The sequence below is a fragment of the Pleurodeles waltl genome, chromosome 8 (genome assembly GCF_031143425.1).
Source record: "Pleurodeles waltl isolate 20211129_DDA chromosome 8, aPleWal1.hap1.20221129, whole genome shotgun sequence".
Lineage (NCBI taxonomy): Eukaryota > Metazoa > Chordata > Amphibia > Caudata > Salamandridae > Pleurodeles > Pleurodeles waltl.
In genome coordinates, this window is record NC_090447.1 from 1324789961 (window position 1) to 1324814898 (window position 24938).

The window sequence follows — 24938 nt, forward strand, 5'->3', positions numbered from 1 at the left end:
TGACCTGGGTGGGGCTAGGTGGTCATTTGATGAAGCATAACACTATAATGTGTGTGAGACCACCTAGTCCGTAAAGGGAACTCCCTCACACACCTAACTGCCACTTTCTTGTCTGTGAAGGCGATCGCCTAAATGGCGTACTCTTAGCCTAAATAGGCTGTAAGAGGCCTGTCCTTGCCATCCCACACACTCCTTGTGTGCTAGTTCCTTGGGTTCGGGAGTTAGTGTGGGGTTGAAATACTCCCAATACTCTCTTTTTGTGATTCAACAAAAAGGCTCCTACATCTACTTGCGTGGTGGGGTAGGAGAGAGCAGGAGGAGCAAAAGAAAACCAAACAGAAAAACAAACATTCCCCAACAAGCCCTCAAAACCCAGGCTGCACCCTAAATCAGTCACAGCCAGTCAATGCCATTAATGACTCGGTAACCAGTACATAGTCTACTCAATAATGGGGGTGGCCCAAATTAGCCATCACAGTATGTTGTAGTCCAGTAGAAAGTTCACCATCCACACTGTAACACAAGCGCAACCCTCTTCACCCCTTTCCCACCTGGCAGCCACACATGTCCAAAGACCATCAAGACAAGGATATATTTGTGGTGATCAGGCACACTGAAACAAGTCAGCTGTCTTTGGAGTGACCTGTGGGCCATCTCTCAGTTCCTCCGGGAGCACAATCACCTGTGAAGTGTCCCCCAATGTCCCCACTTGCTCATCGGATTCTCGGCTCTACTGGCCAGACAAAGATGATTGCTACACTGCAGCTAACACCTCCACTCTGCCCAGGGCTGCCTGCACCTTCAATGGTTAGCCACAAATGGACCTGGTGGCTCGCCAACTGTTCTGCTGTGTCTTCCAGTCTTCTTTCTGGCCCGGTAAGGACAAGCACTGAAATTCTCCCTGTGTCTCAAGCCAGGACCATCCCCCCTTCAATGTCAGGAAGAAGAGAGTCTTGCTAACTGGGATGACCCTCAATTTCACTGGATATAGTAGTGCATATATGAGACCCATGAAGCAAAGACACTGTTTAACCTCCTGAAACGAGTCTTCCAGTTTGGGCACATCCACCATGTAATCTGGAAAGATTGTGACAGTATTGTCTGTGATAGTCCAGGGGCCCTTAGTTCTGGCAATCTGTAGGATATTGTCTCTGTCTCTAAAGTTAAAAAGTCTTGCCAATACGGGGTGCGCCTCCCAGTGCAGGATGGCGGCCAGGCACTCTATGTGCTCTTTCCACTGAGGGGAACGTGGAGGTCTTTCCCCATAGCACGTGCTCAGTCAGCCTTGTTTCAAGAAATAAGTTTGTGCTCGGGCCCTCTGGGACACATCTGCATCATCCACTCTGGTCCGTGGTAGCGCCACCTCTTTCTGGAGCATTTAAATTTGCTGTTGGTGTTCCGTCACAGAGGGGCGCACAGTCTCTAATTCTGTTTCTGTGTCCTGCACCCTGTCTTTCAACTTTTTTGTGTTCTTCTATGAGAAACCCCACATCAATCATCAGTGAGTCTAGTTTCGGATCCAGGGAGGACTTGAGGCTACTAACAGCAGATAGGAGTTCCAAAAATATCTCAGTGTAATCTTGCAAGTGGAGTTCCAGTGCCCTCCCCTTCCTTACCAGGCTTCACCTTTGCCATATCAGGTCAATGGAGTACAATCTGCATCCTCGGGATAAGACAGTGGAATGTACTGTGCGGTCCACACAGACCTCTGACTGGGCAGGGCACAGTGGTGCTATTGCTCTCAGACAGGGGGGCCAATCTGGTTCTTCGGTGTCTACTCAGGCAACTGTGTAATATAGAGATCCACCTCCGTGTCCTTAGAGACCAAGCAATTCTCCTGGGAGCTTTTCGGTCATTCTTAGAAGCCACACGTTGCAGGGGCATCATTTCTCCCAAGGCAGCGCCCCCTGGAAGCTGGGGTCCACAAAATGACTATTGCAGCGCCACTAAAAGTCTCAGAATGGATACAGGGTGCCCTTATCATGTGTTCAAACAACCAAGCAGCTGAGGCTCATCCTGGGCTGCCCCTGTCCTGGGCGGTTGAGAGATGATGCACAGCTGGCCAGGCAGGTATTTGACAGAAGCCATGGCGCATCAGTCCACCCTCACACCAGGACCTCATCAAGGAGCATCACTGCCTATTCCCGCAGCGGGGGCCCAAATCTTGGGGGCCAGGGTCAATCTTCCTCACGCAGTGCTCTGCTTCTTCCAGCTGTCACAGTGATGCAGTCTCAGTTGTAGCCAGCTCTCATTGATAAGGCACGGTTACCTCCATTCCGTGGGCCGTATAATGCTCCTGGCTGGCCGCACTGCCCAAGGGTCAGCTGGGCATGCTGCCAATGGCTGCACCCTTTAAGATGGCTGCTACCCCAGGAAAAAGGTTGCTCCCATGATTGTTGGCACTCCTGTGTCCCACCTCTCCCAGCCAGGGTCCCAGTCAGGCCTATAGGCCGCAGACCCAGCATGTCTCGGAAGCTGCAGTTTGCAGCTCTTGAGTGCTTTGCCACTAGATGGCGCACCAAGGCACCCCTCCTCTGTATTGCCTTTGGGGATCGCAATCCTAGCTCGGGTTGGCCGGGCTACCTGCAAGTCGCTAGCTCACCAAGTTGGTTGGACACATAGTTCCAACATGTGGAGCAGGCTTCAGCTCCATGGCAGAGAAGATACTGGCGGCACACTGTAGCCGCCAGCGAGTTCGCGGGGAGGCTGGTTCGGGCGTGCCAGTCCCCTGGGATCAGGTCAGTGCACCTCGGATCAGCAGTGTGCGGAGGCCTGAGGCCGGATAAATGCGGCAGTGGTTCGGAGCTTGCAATTAGGTGACCATCCCATCCTCCATCTTGGGCACGCTCTCTGCGTATTGCTTCCTCCTTAAACTCAGATGGAGAACTACTGTAAAACAGGATTACTTTCGTTTTAAAAGTGGTGTTATGACCCTTGTAGTTCAGAGGGACCTTAATCTGTCTTGACTGCCTTTTAGCTACAAGAAGGATCATTAGCTTCTAAAGCAGGAGCACAATTATGGTGCATGAAGTTAATTTACACAGTTTCCATAACTGGTGTACTGAAATGCGGAGCTTCTTGGATAGTGGTCTCTCTTCCTAATTGGTTCTCACTGTTGATTCTGGTACCAAACACTTTACCCCCTGTGCTCTGCACCGCTGCTATTTCGGGTTACAAGAGAGAGTCCACTGCCTGACATTTTTTGCCTGTCTGCTTTGTCATTGTGTTCCTTGATATTGTCTCTGCACCTTAACTTGATGATTTTTCATTATACCACTAAAAAGGACCCTGACGCGGTCTTTTCCAATATGGCTGTCAGATGTATGCAGACAATTAAGTACCCGTGTGCAAGTTTGGCATTGTCTCTGCAGCAGCTTTCATGATGCATGACAACTGGTGGTGATGTCAAATCAAATCAAATCATTAACATTTATAAAGCGCGCTACTCACCCGTGCGGGTCTCAAGGCGCTAGGGGGGAAAGGGGGGGTTATCGCTGCTCGAACAGCCAAGTCTTTAGGAGTCTCCGGAAAGCGGAGTGGTCCTGGGTGGTCCTGAGGCTGGTGGGGAGGGAGTTCCAGGTCTTGGCCGCCAGGAAGGAGAAAGATCTCCCACCCGCCGTGGAGCGGCGGGTGCGAGGGACGGCAGCAAGTGCGAGGCCAGCGGAGCGGAGGGGGCGGGTGGGGACGTAGAAGCTGGTGCCTACAAATACCTGTCCCGCTCAACAGGCTACTTTTCGTTTTCTGCACCAGGGTGGTCTTCTACCGCGTCACCGGCTGTTCTTAGAGGAGAAGCAGAAATGTTACAGAATTTCTTCCAGTACTTGCCCCCATGTATACAACCGCAATGGGAAGGTATGGGAGTTCTTTCAAGTGCTTGGGAAAAGAACTCTGTGCAGAGGTGACTGCATGGGGAGACCGTCCGAAAGGGAACTTTCAAGGGAGAACGCTCAGTATACACAAAGGGGTCTGTGCCAGGGTGCAGAAGTGGTTAGAGTGTTACCCCTGCAGTGCCGTGAAACCAATGTCCCTATACTGGAGTGTGACTCATACCCCATGTTAGAAACCAAATAAACACCACCCCATCCCAAGAAATCATGTACATAATTATAGCTGTAAACGGGTTACACAGCATTCTATTCTCCCTGAATTTCAATTATCTACGGGACTTGTAATAAATTACCCAAAAAATAAAATAACCAAATACCATTTACACAAAAATTGCCCAACATTGGTTCAATCTTGTACTGGGGCCACTTATGCTTACCAGGTGACTGCATTTTCTGCTGCACATTAGAGTGTGCCATTTTGTAATGGAGTGTGTAAAACCTACAGATGGTAATGTGAACTGCTTTTATGGCCAGTCATGTTTATTTTTTGAGGTGAATAATATTTAAATTGTAGGCTAAAGAGTTTATTTCATTTTAAGTGGCCTCATTCTGTAAGTATTTTTTTCAGGCACTTCTGTATTTTCAGCAACCCTTGTAGTGTCAGCCTACCTCTTATAAGCATGACCCTTCACGTCCCAACAGGAATACTGATACTGGCTGAAACAATAACCACCGAAAGTCACCCCCTGATGGTACCTTCACGCTTACAGCTCTGCATTCAAGAAGACATATTGAAGTATTTCTCTTATCTAACAGGGCACTGCCGCCAATGAGTTTGTAGACAGTGTTCCCTCTCCAGACTACATTCAGGACAGCCATTGCAGTGCCTGGTTGCTAACTAACTTAAATGTAATGTAATATAAATGTTTTCAAGGCCTTAGCTACATACCGACAGTCAAAATGAATATATTCTGTTAGAGAGGGTCCTGGGAGTGTGTTACCATATGTTGTCATTGAAAAATTGTCTATTGAAATCTCCAATGTCCCCAACTTTAGAAAGAAAAAAGTAAGCGGCAGCCACATCACCTATCACCAGGACAGTCTCTTCTCTGACAACCTAAAAGATCTCTCTTTGGGAAATCTTAGTTGATAAAATGTGCAATAAGAAGTATGAGTTGCGAGCTGAGCCTGTTTTTATATTTACAGAGCAACTCTCTATAGCTAGCATTCCTGTGTGTACAACTAATGGGTAAGAGAAACTTCTAATACAGGTATGCATTGTTGGGCACCAACTTCCCAGAGGACAGAACCAGGTCGCCTCACGTAGCTGTATATAGAAGAAATCCACAACAGCTTCAACCCCAAACAGACCACAAACATCCACGAGCCCGACGCCCCGAACAACACCAACCTCCTCCACAACTGGACCCTCGTCAACAAGAAATCGTCACTCACACCATGGCCTCCATCCACTCCTGATCCCCATCGGACCCCTGCCCTCACCACATCTTCAATAAAGCTAGCATCATCATCACCCCCACCTCTGCGACACCATCAACAGCTCCTTCAAGTCAGCCACCTTCCCGGAAATCTGGAAACACGCAGGAGTCAACGCACTACTGAAGAAGCCCAAGGCGGACCCAGATGACCCGAATAACTACAGGCCGATCTCCCTCCTACCCTTCCCGGCCAAGGTCATCGAAAAAGTCTTCAACACTCAGCTCTCCAGCTTCCTAGAAGACAGCAAGGCACTCAACACCTCCTAATCCGGATTCCGGAAAAATCACAGCACTGAGACCAAACTCATCGCCGCCACAGACGACTTAAGGACCATGCTCGACAAAGAAGAAACCGCAGCACTCATCTTGCTGGACCTCTCTGCCGCATTCGACACGGTATGTCATCACACCCTCTGCACACGACTACACAACACCGGAATCCGCGACAAGGCTCTCAACTGGATCTCTTCATTTCTCACCGACAGAACCCAGAAAGACCGCCTTCCGCCCTTCCTGTCAGAGGCCTCCAAGATCATCTGTGGCGTCCCTCAAGGATCCTCCCTCAGCCCAACATTCTTCAATGTCTACATGGCCCCCCTCGCCAACATCGCACGGACACATCACATCAACATAGTTTCTTACGCAGACTACAGCCAGCTGATCCTCTCCCTTACGAAAGACCCCACTCCTGCCAAAATCAACCTACACAACGGACTCCACGTCATCTCCAACTGGATGGAACCTAGCCGCTTCAAACTAAACACCTATAAAACAGAGATAGTCATCTTCGGCTCCAACCCCTCTGCATGGAATGACTCCTGGTGGCCCAACTCCCTAGGCACCCCACTGTCACCTACCACCCACGCTCGCAAACTGGGCTCCATCCTGGACTCCACTCTCAGCATGACTCAACAGGTCAACGCAATCTCCTCCTGCTACAACACTCTCCGCATGCTCCACAAGATCTTCAAGTGGATCCCGGTCGAGACCAGGAAAACAGTCACCCACGCCCTGGTCAGCAGCAGATTGGACTACGGCAACGCCCTTTATGCAGGAACAACGGCCAAGCTACAATCCAAGCTACAACGAATTCAGAACACATCCGCCCGCCTCATCCTTGACGTACCGCGCCACAACCCCATCACCCCCTCCTCAGAGACCTACACTGGCTACCCGTACCAAAAAGGATCACTTTCAAACTCCTGACCCAAGCACACATAGCTCTCTACAACACTGGTCCGGCCTACCTCAACGACACACTCGCCTTCCACGCTCCCACACGCCATCTTCCCTCTGCCAACCTTGCTCTTGCCACCATCCCCCGCACCACCGCCGGAGGAAGATCCTTCTCACACCTCGCCGCCAAGACCTGGAACTCACTACCTCTCCAGCTACGCCAGACCCAAGACCTCCTAACATTCAGGAAGCGCCTCCAAGCGTGGCTTTTCGACCAGTAGCACCCCCTTCCCCCAGCGCCTTGAGACCCTAAAGGGTGAGTAGTGCGCTTTATAAATATACTGATTGATTGATTGTATATACGGCATATATGTGTGAAAAAACAAAAAAAAGTGATGGTTGGAATGCTCAAATTATCTTAACCACTGCTATTTACTCTGGGCTGTATCTTACCCCACAATTTTGTCCTAACTGTGCCACTATGGGTAGTGATCAACATATGCAAGCCAGTCTTGGCCCTACTCCAACTCAATCAATCAATCAATCAATCAGGGATTTGTAAAGCGCACTACTTATCCGTGAGGGTCTCAAGGCGCTGGAGGAACTGGAATAATCCACACTGCTAGGCCATGTCCCCTCTGAAAAGTCATAAAAGCAAGTCCAGACGGGATTTCACTTCTTAGAGTCTCACCATGGCCACGGTTCTGATTCCTTTGGGGCAGTGGCGTGCCGCTTGAGTCCTGAGTACTAGTGAGCTATGAGACCCATTCTAGCTATAGCCTTGTACCCATGTCTACATGGCGCCAACACCGCAAAAGATACACTCTCCAGAAGGTTGATCAGTTCACCCGTAAACACATAAGCTACACTTAGCACCAACATATCTGCTTCTGACTTTGAGGTATGTAAACTTTTTTTTTATTTTTTATCAAAACTGCAAAATAAAGTGTGGCATTCATACCCGAGACAACATAACATGCAATGTATAGTGGAGAAGTAAAGTTTTGGAAAAACAAACCAGCAAAACTAAGGCTATTGGCAATCCCCAGCTTCTGAAAACATAACTCATTTCATACCGTGCAACAGAGCTCACTTGTGTATTCTCGCTCATGAGCTCTGAACCCGTGAACTCTGCACAATACTTTCATTTGAGAAAGGAATCTTTGCTAGAGAAAACATGCTCAGCCATGCAAGGGCTGAAGGCCCGGCAACGATCTGATCCAATTGAATCATGTTTTCTGTGACCAGCGTGTCAATCCAAATACTTTTCCATATAAATATCCAACTAGGCATTCAGCACTTGACAAACTACTGGATACACTATCTCGAACAAAGCCAGAGAAGCCACGTGTACTTGTCACATTTCCAAATGCCTCCAGGCTCTACACTCGCTCATAAAACCAAAATGTCAATAAATACGCTTCAAATATTTCTGCTTTCGGGGGGGGGGGGGGGGCTAGAGTAATAGCAATGTTTTACAAACTTTTCACAAAATTGCAACTTTCTCTAAAACCTATCAGATTTATTACCCAGATTTGAAGGAATGGATTTTATGTAACTTAGGGGACACCAGTCAACAAAAGTGCAAGTAATACTGCCAGAGACTACGAAAAACATCCTAAACATCACAAGAGACTTTTACACCACAAACAACCTTTTAAATGTATTCAAAGCCAAGCATTCACTATATGCAATAAAGAAAGAGACAGACGTTTCCTTGTTTTCCAGATCTTTCTTGCTTTTCATGTCTTATCTTCAAAACTAGAATCCGGGGTGTTCGTGATGCTCCTCCCAAGATTCTACCTGTTATTCTGTACCACACCTACCACCTCAACCTAGCAAAGAGTAAAGAGGCGCCCTTATGCGTTGCTTTCTTTGCCAACTCAACCCACCCCCCTGACTGGCACTCCAGCACCGCCCTTCCCTCTCTAGGCCAGGCACCTCGTTTACTATAATGGCGCTTCAAACACTCTTTTGATTGTTTAATCTCTCCTCCAGCGCCTTGAGACCCTCATGGGTGAATAGCCGCACTTTACAAAATTGACTGAATCTCCTTCTGGGAACAATTTGTGGAGAGGGGAATAGAGCGCTGAGAAGCATTCTGAATAGGTGCTCAGAAACAATTCGAGGGGGGTGATGAAATCAACAGTGGGTTGACCAGCAAATAGAGGGGCGGAGCTGAGAAGCAGCATTGTATGTGTGGGTGGGAGGCGGGGTGGGAGTGTGGGTGGGGGGCTTGGGGTTTGCCAAGAAGAATTATGCAAGGTGCCAAGGAAGCAATTGGGGTGGGTGAGAAGGGATGCAGAGAAGAACTAGGATGGAAAGTGCTAAGAAGAATTAGGTGGTTTTAGGAAGCATTAGGACTGGGATGCTAAGAAATATTAATAAGCACTGACAAAGCCAATAGGTCTCGCCTACGCACAAGCTATTGGCTTCGCCAATGTGTTTTAGCCATATTGTACATCAGCTTGGCTGCTGTTCAGCATGCCTAAAAGGTAGTGGCGCAGAGGAGAGTGGCGTCTAGTGTCAGAGTGGAATGGCAAAAGGTGGTGTAGAATGCTGTAGAGTGGAGTAGCGGTGAGCGTCATGTATTGGAGTGGCATAGTATGGAGTCACGCAGAATGGCAAACACTGGAGTTGCAAAGAGTAGAGTGGACTGGAATAGAAAGCATTGGCGTAAAGTGTTGCAGAGACAGTGGCGTCCAGTGTCATTGAGGGCAGTGCCATTCAATTCAGTGGCGCACAATGCAGCATCGTAGAATGCAGTGGCAGATTCGAGTGGTGCACAGTAGAGTGCAGAGGCGCAGAGAGCAGCTGGGCAGAGTGGAGTGGAACAGAGCGGAGTGGCTTACAGTTGAGTGATGCAGAGGGCAGTGGCGCAGAGTAGAGTCAAGTGGCAGAGAGTGCGGAGGCGTAGAGCAGTGGTTCCCAACCTTTTGACTTCTGTGGACCCCCGCTTTATTGTTATTGGAACCCAGGGACCCACCACTAAATCATTATTGGAATCTGGGGACCCCCTGAGTCATTACTGGAAAACTGGGTACCCTGATCTAAATTAGTGGCGTAGAGTGCACAGTAGAGTCGAGTGGCATAGAGTGGTGTAGAGAAGTGTAGAGTGGTGCAGAGAAGAGTAGCATAGAATGGTGCAGAGTAGAGTATAGTGCCGTAAAGTGCAGTGGAAGACTGTTCTTCGCGCCAAAACGACCACCGTTAACAATTGGCAATACAAGATCTGCTCTTCATGCTACAGTAACAACAGCCTGTAGTGACTGCCAACGCGAAGCTCCAGCAACAATTGTCCGTGATGACGGACCAGCTCTTCGCACTACAGCGATGACCATTCGTAACACTCTGCTTGCTCTTAGCGGCTTTTCACACCTGGAACAAAACTCTTTGCACCAGACTTGAGAACGCACTTTTTTAGCTGGACTAACCTGGTACCTATATCCGATCCTCTCTCCTTCGTGATTGGCCTGAACTTATGACTTTCCCCTAGATTAGCACAATCAGATAACCGAAAGTGGCGCTATATGCTTTTAGGTTCTATATTTACTAAATATCTGAAATTCAATATCACCAGTTCTACTGATTGGATTTTTGTTGTTCTGGTATTTTATTTATTAAAATGCACATTTCCAAATTGGTTCAGGATTATTTTTGTGTTGTGTTTTCGATTTATTACAGTTTGTGTACTGCATATATACTTTAGATACTGGCGCTAAGTTAAGACTGACTGCTTTGTGCCAAGCTACCAGAGAGTTAAGCACAGGTTAATTTAGTGTCTTTTTGTTGTTCACCCTGACAAGGATTGTGTTTGTTGCCTTATTGGGGCTTCCACCCCCCACCCCACCACTTAACCAATAACCCACCTTCTTACAAAAACCATGCCCCTCTGTCTAAAACATTCCCTTTCACCGAACTCCCACTTGGCCCTCCTCCCAAACACCGGCAATTCAAACTCTGAATAATTTCCAACAATAAATCAAAGCTACTTAACCAATCATCAAATCAAAGCCATACAACAGGATGCCCTCACACCACTTCTGAACACTGTGTAGCCATATTGGAAAGAAGCCTTTTAATCTTTTGGCAGGACCCACTGAGCTTCTGCAGCTAACAGAGGGACTTGGTGTGCCTCTGCTTTTGGGACTTTGTACACTGCTCCTCACCTTTGGTAGGTGGTTGGGGTGGGGTGGGGTTGCTCTTGGGACTAGAGGTGCGGCTTTCATTCAAACAACAGAGAGTCACCTTTAAGGTGGTATCCTGGAGAGCGGACATTTTATAACCTCTGGCAGCACAAGATAGTTTGAAACTCCAGTCCTGGAGACGCTCAGAAACAAATCATTTGTTTTCTAAGTTAAAAACAGGCTAAGGGTCACACATCTCTAAGAATGAATATGCGACCCAACTGAGATATAAGAAACGACAGCCTCCAACAAGGGGAAAGCACCATGCCTACAGACAAACAGAGCATAGTAAAACTAGAACATGACACGCACATGTATGTTTCTTCTATCGTTATTCCTCGTCCAGTTAGGCACATGTACAACACTGCCATGACACAATAAGAGAACCCCTCTGTTCATCAAGCATCACAACAAAACACTTTACAGACAGGCCACGCTATACAGCTACACTCTTCCAATAAAGCACAAGCAAAGTAGTATTAACATGTTACCCATACAAAGGAATTCTCTTTGAGGTCTCATCAGGGGTATGAGGCTGTACATGTGTAGCTACAATACCATACACCGCAATATCCAATCAGCCTAGTCTAGATATCAGAAGGAAGGCACGATACAGCAAAATCCAATATACAAGAACACCCTAGTAGTCATAAAATATCAAGGTTTCTTTACAACAGAAAACATCTCTGTTTATAGAAATCTGCAGTATGCACTTCCCATAAAAAAGAGGTTCTTAGGAATTTACAAGATTATTTTTTATAGGCTAAAGCTATAAATGCTGTTCTGCACACTATAATCCTATAATGAAGAGGATGTAAAAATATTAAAGCATTAAAACCCTGATTTAATTCTGGCAGAAGAATAATATATCTGCACGAAGAGTTGAACAAAGCTTCATAAATATGCCCAAAAAGCTTTTTTAGTGATTGGCTAGCTCCCAAAAGCAAAGGTCTTATTAAAAGTAAAATTCATGGTCCAAAGGTTTACATTATCGTCATGAGCACTGCTAAGGATTTGTATTTGCTCCACAGAGAATTACAATGAGACGCGCAGCTGCTGCTGCACAGGCTGCAAGAACCCATCAGCTTAGGTTAACACCAGGTGAACAGTTTTGGCATCTTCATCAGCATGCAGCAAGAAGAGCAGCGCAAAATGCAGAACGCCAAAAAATGTTACATTTTTTACTTACCTGTGCGATACACTCAGCAGCACATAACATAATGCTACAAGTGAACGCTAAGAAGATTCACACAGAAGAGTTTATTTAGAATCAGCCACATTCCAGGAGCCATAGGCAATAATATACTTATAATGTGGCAAACAGGATATCCGTCATGTTTCTGAAGAAGTATCCCATCTTCAAAATTTAAATCTGTCTCTCCCATCCCAAGTTGGTCGGTACTGGCAAAACAGACTTTTGCACCATAACTGGCATTACGAGTTATGCTCACATTGTATTGCAATCTAAAATATTCTACACAAACTTCACCAGTTAACATCTGGTAAAATTAGTGCAGAGTACAATCATAAGGTCATACAATAAGATCATTCATTTTGCTGCTTAGAAATCCAGAAAACATTACTACCCCATTTTGCTCCCTGTTCTAAACTATGGCTCTCGCAAAGGGTAGGCAGTAATGTACTGGGGAAAAACGAAGCAACAGCTTTGACTTGCCCCAGGCAATACTGTCTCGCTGAAGTGACCTGTACCTCGGTAAGAGAGGTATCACACACTCCTACAGATACAACCAGTTAATTTCCACAGATTCTTTTTTCTTAGAACATGAAAAATGTTCATAAGCATTTTCCTACTGTGTGGACAAATCCACCTTTCAATCCCACATTTGTCATTCATAAACATGTATTACTCATATAGGATAATAAATAATAGAATAATGGTTTATAGGATCAGCTTTAGTTTCTAAACGTAGTCAAAACAATCACATTTACAGCAACAAAAGATATGAAAAATAAGAAAAGTCAGTCAGGTGAGACTCTTAAAGGAGACTGTTAAAGGTCAAACGCATTTCAATAGTTTGGCTTAAAGGCCCAATTTTCTGCTTTTAAAACACTGAGATTCATATTAATTAAATAGAAGAACAAATTAGGCACACATCTGAAGAAAGGATGACTACAGCTCACACACTAATGATTTAGAAAGAACATTGCGTAAGAACTAGCATTCACTGAAAAGGGCTAAATAGGGATAACTGAACTTCAATTCTTTAAATGTAACATGTATGCATACCTTTTCTGATTCCGTACAGTTGCTGCAAAAAACGTTTTGTTGTTCTATACTGTATTTTTGTGGCTATAACATGTAAGAAACAATATATTCAATACCGAAAGGGAGGAAGGAATACGTCTAACAAACAACCATTGCTCACCCTAGAGCACTTAGAAGCTCACAATTAACTGAGGAAGCAGTTAATAACATGGGATCATTTGACCCAGGGGGCCCACAACACCTAGTCAAGGGGACTGTTTAGAAATGCATGCAATTTTAGCAGGTTAATGAAGTATATCTACATAAAAAGCAAAAAGGAAAGTTCAAAGTTATTAAATACTCTATAAATGTGAAGGAATGTGAAACTGGAGCCAAACCCACGTTGGTATCACTAGCTTGATAAGTGGGAGCTGCAAAGGTACATTAATAAACATATTCTCGATGCATAATTGGTATCTCATCCTAAGCACTGCTATACGCCAACAAAAGGAGAACAGGCATTAGAAGCATTCACATTTTAAATGTGACAATTCAACAAAGGGTTACTCAGCATCGTGCATTGCAATAAAGCAAGTCGAATGCATCACGCATCAACAGAAGTGATCCCAAACCTTGAAAATGTATGGGTGCAGGATACCTTCTTTCAATTAATAGAGATTGGTCCTCCTCAACAAACTATGAATTTGTACTTAAAAATTAGAACGCTTTTACGTTGAAAGTAATAAAAAACAAAAGTTGGAAACAATGACCAATCCCCTATGAAAATGTAGGAACACTACTGCAAACGTTCACAGAAGTGCACCAGCTGTTTAGGCGTGAGTAAGCCATAATACTGAACGTCAGACCACTTCCAATACAAAATTTTGTACTCAAATAAACATTTCTTAAGTATAATACACAGCTGCAATACATTTGACATGCTTTCAGAACTGTGACATTGACAAGTACCAAACAACACCACCGCAGTAGCAAGACCAACCCTCACTGTAAAACCACCGAACTGTTCAAATGACATTTTGCCTTTTGTTGTGAGGGGAGGCAGGACAACTGCACCTACATATAATCCACCATGAGTCTACATTATTAATCTCCAAGTTCATCCAAACATTATCCTCAACTTGATGGTTGGTGACCGCTTTACTGTCCTTCATGCCACAACCTATGATGACTCCCAACCTGCCATGTTTACTAGTGACTCAGGCCATCAGAACAGGTGGGGGCCATCTATTTTAATAACTTCTCAATCCTACACTAGTTCATGAGAAGAGCCAATTTAGAAGCTTTAGCTAAAAAAATTGTTGAGTACAACTTCTATTTGAAGACTTCAGCACAAACACTGGATTAAAAAACAGTTCTTCACTGCTCGGCCTTTCTGTCTCATTTGACACTATCTCATACCCCATGTCCCCAGCCTGTTAAAGGAGACAAAGGCATGAGATGGTGCCTTGCTACCACTTAGTTCCTTTTGTTGTGATGGGGAACAAGCAGTGGGTCCTTCTCTCGTTTCATTCTGCATCTTGTACAATGGCATTTGGTGTGCCATAGGGTTCTTCTCTGAGCCCCATTCAGGTCCCGTAGTCCGAGCGCCATAGTACGACTGCAGCAGTAGCCCCGCGGTTGGACCGCCAGCACCACAACATTACAACGTCCCGACGGCCTGGTGGTCCTAATCTGCCAGGGCAGTGCTGCATGCAGCGCTGCCCTGGGGATTACGACTTTATTCTCCGACAGCGATTTCATGGCAGTAGCATTGCCATGAAAAGGCTGGTGGAGAACGGATGCAGGGGCCCAAAGGGGGTCCCCTGCACTGCCCATACTCTTGCCACAGGCAGTGCAGGGGCTCCCCTGGCCAGCACCGTCGCAATGTTCATTGTCTGCTTTGCACCCTACGCACTACAACATTGCCGCCAGCTCGATTACGAGCCGGAGACAACGCTGTAGGTCATTTCCCGCTGGGCCAGTGGGACAGCTGGGCCAGCGGGTGGAAACTGGTTTCCGCCCACTGACCCAGCGGGAAACCTCGTAATAGGGCCGGCGGAGAGGCAGCCACAATGGCACCAGCCTCCCCGTCTGGATTTCAGTGGACTGGCTTTTCTGTCCACCGAAATCGTAATGACCCTCTCTGTCTCTAGAGATCCAAGAGAGGTAGTGGAATGGTGGTTGCAAGCAGAACCATAGTCAACTGGGGCTTTGTTTATTTGAAGTCACTTGGAACCTTCGGTGGAAAACAACCCCTATACGGAGTGTTACACAACCAATATCATAAGGGGTCTTTCACAAACTGTATTTTGTATTATGTTAGTAGTACTACAACAGAACTACTAACATATTACAAAATGCTATTCACAAACTTACATGAGGAGTTTTCGACCTTCACCGCTCCTAAAGTCTCTGTGCAGAGATCGCCACCTGACTGAAGAGATCTCTGCACATGAATGCCTACTTTTTAGCAGCAAATGTGGGAGTAACAGAGGGAAGTGGTTGGAAAATGAGAAATACTTACTATAATGGGGAGAGCTTAAGGGAGGGTGGAGTAAAGAGGCATTAAGGGAAAGTTCGGGATGGATATGCATCCACTCACAAAAATGTTGTAAACATTCTCCAGGTCAGAGCTAGAGTAAGTTTGGTACCATCCATGGCCTCTGTCAGGTACTGCAACAACCTTCCCATAGAAAATTGGGACATAAAATAAAACCCCTAGGAACTAATGTTTAAATCAATTAAATATTTTAAACTGTTTAAAAAATATACAATTTGCTTAATTTAAAGATCAAATAAAACAATTATTAATGTATAATAAAATTCCTTATTAACCTTTTTAAATTTAAAAATAATTATTAATATTTGGTAAAAATAAATTACCTTTACGTCTATACACAACTTAATTTTAAATTCATTCTTTTTATTTCAGGAGGACTTTCTCAATTGAACTTCGCAAAAATAAATGTTTTAAATTTAATATATTCAAAATAATTACATTTTAAAGTTAACATTAAGTTAGTAATGCTTTAACAGTTTATATTATTCTACTTGTAAAAGAAATATAAAAATATTAACATCAATATTAAGCTTAAAAATATCAAACTTTCGCTTGTTCTTGACCATGCTGAGAGCTCGTCCCTGATAGTGCAGTTCTCTGCCAAATCTGTGGATCATCCATAATTTTGTAACACCACTACTAGTATAACTTTACGGTCGTGTTTGACTTTTTGAGTGACTCAACCTCTTATTTCAGGGGTGCGGGCATGTTTGTCTACACTTGAGTAACTTCACATTCACAATGGTGATTTGCCCAATGTAGTAAAGTTACTCAAAACTGCAAGAATACATTTACATGTGTACATTTACTTATGTGTATGCTTACCTTTGTGAAAGGGCCCTTACATGTGCAAACCTGTAAACATTCACTTTTGCATGACCAGATCATGTTTCATTGGCTATATACACTCCTTTAACTGTTAATATGTATAGCTAATATGTTTCAACATGGTCCTTGCTATATCTGACACATTAATAAAAAAACAGGTAAATGCAAAACGAAGAAGATGGCAAAAAATGTTTAATATCTGAATAAGCGACGAACACTGTATTTATAAAACAACAAAAACATTTTATATTAGAAAAATATGAATTTGCTTGTAATGAAAAATTTAAATCCACTCACCTGTATTGAACAATCAGGAGTATTCAAACCAAAAACATCTCTGCGTTTGACTGTGAGGAGGTCAAGATCCCGAGCATCATCTTCATCGTCATCATCTAATAGCTGTAGGGATACTAACTTGTTATGAGTGGTAGCACCTGTAGTAGGTTCAAATGACTCTTCCTCTGAGTCATCCTCTAGTTCTTCGCTTTCTTCATCACTGGATGGACTTGCCACAGCTGACTCAGACTGTCCACCTCTCGTTTGGTCTGCAGCCTTTAAACATGTTCTAAATTCCTCCACCTCATCATCACTGACTGACGAGCTCTCTTTACTTAGACTGGTCATCTCCATGGTTTTGCCTTTTTCTGCTTGATCCGCTGCTGAACGCTGGGCCTGGGCTTTCTGGAGAAATCTCACTCGTGGTGCAATTGCAAGACCAAGGGAACTGTGTTTCGAGGGAGAATTAAAAAAAAGTGAAAATCAATGATTCCTTAATATAGAACTATGGTCCACACAGTGCTTTAGAAAGACACTGCACCAATAAATCTGCAGTAAATACTGTGGTATGTTTTATTTGTTATCAACTACCCACCACACCATCTGTGAGCATTGTCTTTATAGTAGAACCAAAAATACTGCATAATAAAGTACACAAATAAAAGACTATAAGCTAGAAGGGAAAAAAACAATTCATATACTAAAAATCTTAACTCTGGACAGACAGACAGCCACTAAAGCTCTACAAATAAAGCTCATCGCACAAAATCAAAGAGAACTTTACTCACTTCACAGTATGAACAAGGAATAAACAACAGTGTTGTCATTCTGAGGTATCTCTCACATGTATACTTTTTTAGGCTGAAGTGGTGGTTCAGTCTGTGACTAAACAATCAAACAGGACTGTCAACTCCTGCATTCTAAAATGAGATTCTGGCAACATACTCGGAGCATTTCTTCAATGCACATTGACCTGTTTTCTTGAATTAGGCATGGCATATCTGAAGTTTGAAATAAGGTTGAGACAGGCAGGTTTATTCTATGGTTTTGCAAGGCATAACTTACAGGAGTGAGTGTTGTGAGTGAGGGCTGTCTGAATGTGTTTGATTTCTGTGTCAGTGTAGAATAGAACACTGCTCATCTCTGCAAGCCTGAAAGGTGGCATTGTTGTCAAACAGTCTCAGTGTAGCTGCAGATATCACTTCATACCCCAAGGGGCCCAGATCTCAGAACTTACACCTCATGGATTGTCAGGTTCGAAGGGTGTCCGACAGCTGCACAGGAAATATTTAGGCAAATCTGAGCCACTGGAATTTAGTCCCAAGTTCACAGCCTGAACCAACCATTTCCAGAAGGAGAGTGGACCAAACTTCCAGTTGCATCAGCAGAAAAGGTACTGTAAAGATTTGAGATGTAAAGATCACAGTTCTGGGCTGTTGGACCTGGTCCTTTTTGAGGAGTCATCCCTAAACTTTTTGCCTCCTTTCTCCTATTTTTTTCTGACCAGTTTTTGTTGTCTTTAGGACTCTGGGCACTTTACCACTACTAACCAGTGCTAAAGTGCATATGATGTCTGTGTAAATTGTATTGGTGATTGGTTTTTCCATGATTGGCATATTTGATTTACTGGTAAGTCTCTAGTGAAGTGCACTAGGGGTGCCCAGGGCCTGTAAATCAAATGCTACTAGTGTGCCTGCAGCACTGGTTGTGCCACCCACACAAGTAGCCCTGTACACATGCCTCAGACCCGCCACGTCAGTGTCTGTGTGTGCAGTTTTAACCTGCCAATTCGACTTGGCAAGTGTACTCACTTGCCAGGCCTAAACCTTCCCTTTTTATACATGCAAGGCACCCTCTAAGGTAGGCCCTGTTTTACATGTCCTAACAGTGAAATAATGCCAAATTCGTTTTTTACTGTTGCAAAGACTACCTCTCTCACAGGTTAACATGGGGGCTGCCTTTGAATATTTTTAAAGTGCAGATTCCCTTTGAGAGCAGAGAAAATATGAAGTTTGGGGTTTCTGAAATTACAATTTAAAAATACATTTTTTAGTGAAGGATTGTTAGTTTGAAAATGCCACTTTTAGAAAGTAGGCATTTTCTTGGTTAAACCATACTGTGACTCTGCCTGTTTGTGGATTCCCTGTCTGGGTTAGTTTCATAGTTGAGCTGTTTGTGAATCCTCTCTAGACAGTGAGACAAAGGGAGCTGGGGTGTAGCCTGCCTGATGAGTTATCTGTGCTAGAGTGGAGGAAGGAGTGGTCACTTACATCTGAATGGGCTGTGCCTGCCCTCTCACAATGTAGTCTCCGATCCCCTGGTGTGTGTCTGGGGCCTGGCCTAGGCAAGACAGGATCCTGTAAACAACAGAGACTTTCATTGAAGTTTGCCTAATTCAAAGGCAGAAAGGAGTATAAGTAGTGGACCAAAAACCCCAGACTTTAGATTTCTTCAAGATCACTTTGTGAACCAAGAGGAACCTCTTCCAAAGAGAAGCGCTGAAGAGCTGAGGATAAGTGCTGCCCCTGCCTGTGACTGAGTTGTTGGGCTATCCTGCAGTTGCTGCTTCTGCCTGTGAAAGGGGACAAAGACTGGACTTTGTGGTATATTCCTGCTTGTGAAGAATCTCCCAGGGCTTGAACTGAGCTTGTCTCCTGTTTTGAGGTCTCAGGGCCATCAAAGACTTCCTCTGCTAATATCTGGAATCTCTGCTGAGATTCCTGCCCTGCCAAGTGGTGTCCTATCCAGTCCGTGGGCCCTTGAGAGGTGAAGCTAGCAGAACAAGAGCTGAACACCGTGTGGGGACATTTTCAACACACCATCAGCAAAGCAGCTGATAAACGATGTTCCGCCGGCTTTGTGGTTAAAATCGATGCTCCACCTGCATTGCGGCTGGGAGATCGACGCATCGTGGCCGGAGAAACGATGAGCAAAAGCCGCTTGCGGCTGCTGATAATGATGTAGACCCCAAGCAGCATGGTTTTCTAACACCGGGCAACCGGATTTTCCGTGCATCATCCCTGGCTGTCAAATTCAAACAGATTCTGCATGGATTCGAGGTGCCCAGTCTGGAAACCAACTTATCGCTCTCTTGCGAGGGAGAAAAACAACGCATCGCCGACCCGACCAGACAAGAAACGAAGCACGTCCTCCCTTGCAAGGAAGAAATCGATGCATCGCTGCCTTTATCAAAGCACGCTCGTCCGTGAGGCTTTATTTTTTACGCTAACCAGGTACTTTGTGCAAAATCTTTGTTTCCATTAATTTCTATGGAGTAAGAGTCTTATTTTTGTTTTAAAAATTCATATTTTAACTTGTGTATGTTGGATTTTTGTTATTTTGATCTTGTTTGATTTAGATAAATATTGCCTAGTTTTCTAAAATAGTGTGGTGTCCATTTTGTAGTGTTTCACTGTATTACTGTGTGTGTGTTGGTACAAATACTTTACACATTGCTTCTGAGTTAACCGTGCCTGCTCGTGCCAAGCTACCAAACTGGGAGAGTGGGGGTTACCCAGGTGTGTTTCTCCTTTACCCTGACTAGAGTGAGGGTCCTTGCTTGGACAGGGGGTAACCTGACTGCCAACCAAAGACCCCATTTCTAACATGGGCCATCTTAGGGAACAGCACAAATCTGCTCATAAGTTCTACTACCTAACCTAGATCCACATGCCCATCCATGCCTATCCAAGGGCTGCTTAGTTACATCCAGGAGGCATTATGAACGCCCTGGAGACACCAACAGACAAACAAGATGTTTGTTATGCAATAAACCAGGCCAGCTGCCATGAAATTAATGAAAATATGGTTTCATTACTGAGCACAAAAAAAGAGTATTCTAGTAAATAAAAAAGGGAAGCAAGAGAAATTTGACAATTGTAGGAGTGCTTCCGAGGATTCAACAAGAAGGCCAATTAAAAAAAGATGTTCCTGTATCACTTCAGCCCAACAACTATGAAGTTAACTCGTTTACAGCAGAATTACATTCATGTTAGGTTCTGAACTGATGTCTCAAAGGATCACATAACAGACATGGCTACCAGCAATAGGCTTAGCAAAGCAGCAATTATTGATTTGATGTCCAACAACAATATGACTTTTTACCTTCTTTCCTCCCACAGATGTAGCTTAGGGATTCACCCAGGACTACGTTAAAGACCTTGCGCTTTCCCAAATGCATGCAGCTTATGCATTTGCCTACATCATGTTAAAGAACCTAAGCCAAGGAAACCCTCGCTCGGTCCTCGCCTAAAGGCCTGGCATCAAAATCTGTTTCAACAGCCTCCAACTATTGCTCTCATCCCATGATTTAATGAGTACTTTTGTTTTCTTTTGGCCTCTCTCTTCTTTCCCTTTTTTTGATGGATATTATTAGCTCTAAGGTTCCTTGGCATATCACTGCTAAAAATTTCAAGTTTACTATTTCAAATGTTAGGTGATGTTTCAATATAAGTACAGGTTATGTCGAAATCATGTACTTTAACCCCGTGACCGCCAAGGATTTAATGGTTACGTCTTCTGGCTTAGCACCACGGACGTAATCATTACTTCTCTGTACTGGCCATCGGGGGAAGCGCTAGCGCTCCCCTCCCCGAGGGCCTACCATCTACCCCTCCCCAGGAAAGGGATGGAAAGAGAATCGCTTCCTCTTCCCCTGTGAAGTCTGATGACATCAGCGCGCAATCACACACTGACCTCATCAGAGGTCGCCCCATCCGTGATCTGATTGGGGGGTGGGGGCAGGCAGAGAGATGTCTCTTTGAGAATTTCTGCAGCACGATCGTGAAACAATCGGGCTGCAGAAATGCCCACTAGACACCAAGGAGTTTTTTTGTTTTTTGAATGTTCACAATCAAGGCGAGCAACCCCTTCGGCAAGGGTCACTCCCCTGGGGGAGATTTAATTTAAGGCATTTTCTGCCCTCCCTGGGGCAGATCGGCCTATTGTAATTAGGCTGATCTACCCCGGAGGGGGGGGGAAGGGGTAGAAACCTCCAAACGCCAGGGATACATTTTTTAAACATTTTTTTACATGTTGGGAGTGACCCCTTAGGCAAGGGTCGCTCCCCTGAGGGGGCAAATAGTTCTTAGGCCTATTTTGCCACCCACCCACCAGGATCAGATCGGCCTACTTTTATTAGGCCAATGGGGCAGACACCACTAGACACCAGGGATTCTTTTTTAGATCAATTTCATGCAAAGGGGGGGTGACCCCTAAGGCAAGGGTCGCTCCCTTGGGGAGCAAAATTATTTTAGGCCATTGGGCAGAGCGGGCTTTTTTACTAGGTCGATCTGCCCCCAAGGGGGTAGAAACGACTAGAGGGTGGGGCTAAAGCCATACCCCCACCCCAAATAGGGCAGTGCGCACTCTGCGGGTGACTAAAATGCAAAAACCCAGCCTTTATGCAAGAACATAATTCATGCATTGTGTTTATATGCAGTGTGTTAACCTTTTGCATTGCAGACTTTAACCTTGAAAAACACTATTAATGATGTTTGCAATAACTTTTCTTTTGCAAGGTATTGCTGCAGACTTACTGAGTGTGTTAGGGTGTGGTCCCTTTCTAGGGCCTTCCAGAAGCTTTCTCTGCGGCATGACTGGGTGTGGTTGTGGGCTGGGCCAGACTCTATATAAGGGAGCTAGCCCAGCTCCACGTGCTCACTATTCAGAGGTCCCGGTGCAGAGCAGCAGCACCTTCCTGAGCTCCTGTTCCGGAGGCCTACTTCGACCTTCCAGGCCTTGCCCTTCATTGTATTGGTGATCCTTGAACAGGGCGGTAAGACGGAGGTCGGGCTGGGCCCGACCCCGTTTTCTAGGGCATTTGAGTTTTTGGGCCTAGCTTTCATGTTGAAAGATTTTCCTTGTGTGTGTGAATGTGCTCGTGGTTTCTGGAATTTACATGTTGGTATTCGAATCGGTAAGACGCGCGATTCATTCATGGCATTTGCATATTCTTGTTGAGATCGGCAGTGTGCGTGATTCATTCCCGCATTTAAACCTTGAGGCTCAGATTGCTTACAGAGTGCACGATCATTTCATGGCATTTGCATATTCTTGTTGAGATCGGCAGTGTGCACGATTCATTCCTGCATTTAAACCTTGATGTTCAGATCACTTACAGAGTGCGCGATCATTTCATGGCATTTGCATATTCTTGTGGAGATCAGCAGTGTGCGCGATTCATTCCCGCATTTAAATCTAGGTGTTCATATCGCTTACAGTGTGCGCGATCATTTCATGGCATTTGCAGGTACTTGTTGGAATCGGCAGTGTGTGCGATTCATTTCCTGCATATCAACCTTGATGTTCAGGTCGCTTACAGTGTGCGCGATCATTTCATGGCAATTAAAACTTTGATGTGTAGTGTTTCCTGAAGTGCACACGATTATCCAGGGCCTTTGAATTTTCTGCAAATATGTTAAATTCAAGGTGTTACATTCTATGTGCATGTTAAGTCCTTAGTACAATTCCTATTGTTTTCCAGGGAATGTTCAGATTACCTTTTGTCCTCGTTTAAAGAGGCAATGTTTGTTCTGAAACATAATTCTAGAAGGTTCTTATATTCCTAGACAGTGTGTGGCATTTCATGAAAAGTTCATATGAAACATTGTATTAATCATTCTTGATTCCTTCCCAGGTACCCAGACATCTTGAGGTCTAGTTATAGTCCTTTCTTAAGTTAGCCATGTTTACAGTATGACAATGCTTAGAATCATAGTCTAGTGAAAATCAATGTGATATTATCTTGATATTGTGTTGTTTAACCTTTTGCTTCCTACAGGTCTCCTTCCCAGCTGTTCCCATCCTAATCCCTTTTTCCCCCACTTGGACTCTCTTAGGCTCTGTGATATTTCTATCAGAGTTTTGGAGCTATCTAGTGGTGGACATGTTGGTCTCCCTGACAGGGACAACGTTTTTCTGCCCACCGATGAGCAGATTGGGCAATTACCCCCAATCCACTCCCCGGGAAAAGGGCGGGGGGGCGCAGAAAGCCTTCTAGATGCCACGGAATTAAAAAAAAAAAAAAATAGTGGGCTGGTGGCTACCAACCAGTATGGGCATGGTTATGCCCCCACCCCAAATGAAGGGGGTAGCAGTCTTTCAGCTCTCCCCCTACACACTAAAACATTTTATCCTATGGCAAGCAAGAGGACATTCGATTAGTTGGGTTTTGGTTTTACATTTGGGCCATGAGAGCTTGTTTAACTCTCAAAATTTTCCCACTTGGAATGGTAATGGCTGTACTTTTTGGGCTTTGGGATGCTACCATGTAGAAAAATCTACTAGACACATCTGAAAACTAAACTAAACATCTGGGTGAGTCCAGGGTGGTGTGCTTCACATGCACCCCACACCATTTTCTTACCCACAATGCCCTGCAAGCCTCCAACTGTGCTTGAAATCACACATTTTTCCTGCATTTTTGTGATGGAACCTTCCGGAATCTTCAGGAATCCACAAGATTCCTACCACCCAGCATTGTCGCATCTCAACTGATAAAAATTCTGCCCCACTTGACAGCCTAAAAACATATATATTTGTTTTTCAAACTGCCTTTTTTGAGCCGTTTTGGTTCCCCCTCATTTTCAATATGTTTTTAGCTCTTTACTGTCACAGGCAGTTGGCCCACCTACACAAGTGAGGTATCATTTTTACCGGGAGACTGAGGGGAACATTGGGTGGCAGGAAATTTGTCCTAGTGCGGTGATCCCACACAGAAATGTGGGAAATTTTAGATTTTTCATTTAGCTAAGTTTGAGGTTTGCTGCGGATTCTGGGTAAGAAAACACTGGTGGATACACACAAGTCACACCTCCCTGGACTCATTCAGGTGTCTAATTTCAGAAACATAGTGTTTCAACAAAATTAACTTTCATGATTTGGTACTGTATATGCCTCTTATATACTTTCTTATGGCCATGCGCTATACCTTTATATTATGTTATTGTCTTGCAGTATGTTTTTAAATATGTGGTGAGGGGAATCTTTGGCAGAAAATATATTTTCTTTGTGATGGTGCTATTTACATTTAGTAATAAATGTTAAGACTTTGAATCTTGCTGTCTCACAATATCTTTGTAGTAGAAACTTAAAATTGTTATTTGGTTTTGAATTACCAATCCTGAGGAAGCGATGTTGTCGCAAAACACGTGTTGGCTGTGTTAATTATGATGAACATTATCAGTTATGATGAACAACTGGAATAAAACATTACTTTGGCTGAAAGTGAACTGATTTTATGGGAAATGTTGTTCTCAGATCTTATTAAATTTTTCCAGTGGATTTATGTACATTGCTCTCAGTATGCTATTTTTGGGGACAAGCAACTGGTTGTTTCCTCTGTACCCAATGTATTTCATCCATTGCCTGCAATCATTC

At 44.6% G+C, this 24938-nt stretch overlaps 1 protein-coding gene across 1 annotated transcript in view; it reads right to left on the reverse strand.

Annotated features, from left to right (window-relative positions):
- Positions 1 to 24938, reverse strand: part of DDX10 (DEAD-box helicase 10) — a 794248-nt gene that overhangs the window by 542558 nt on the left and 226752 nt on the right. Inside the window, exon 13 of the mRNA XM_069202312.1 lies at positions 16581 to 17007. Within this exon, the coding sequence (XP_069058413.1) occupies positions 16581 to 17007 (427 nt within the window). The remainder of the gene's footprint in view (positions 1 to 16580; positions 17008 to 24938) is intronic.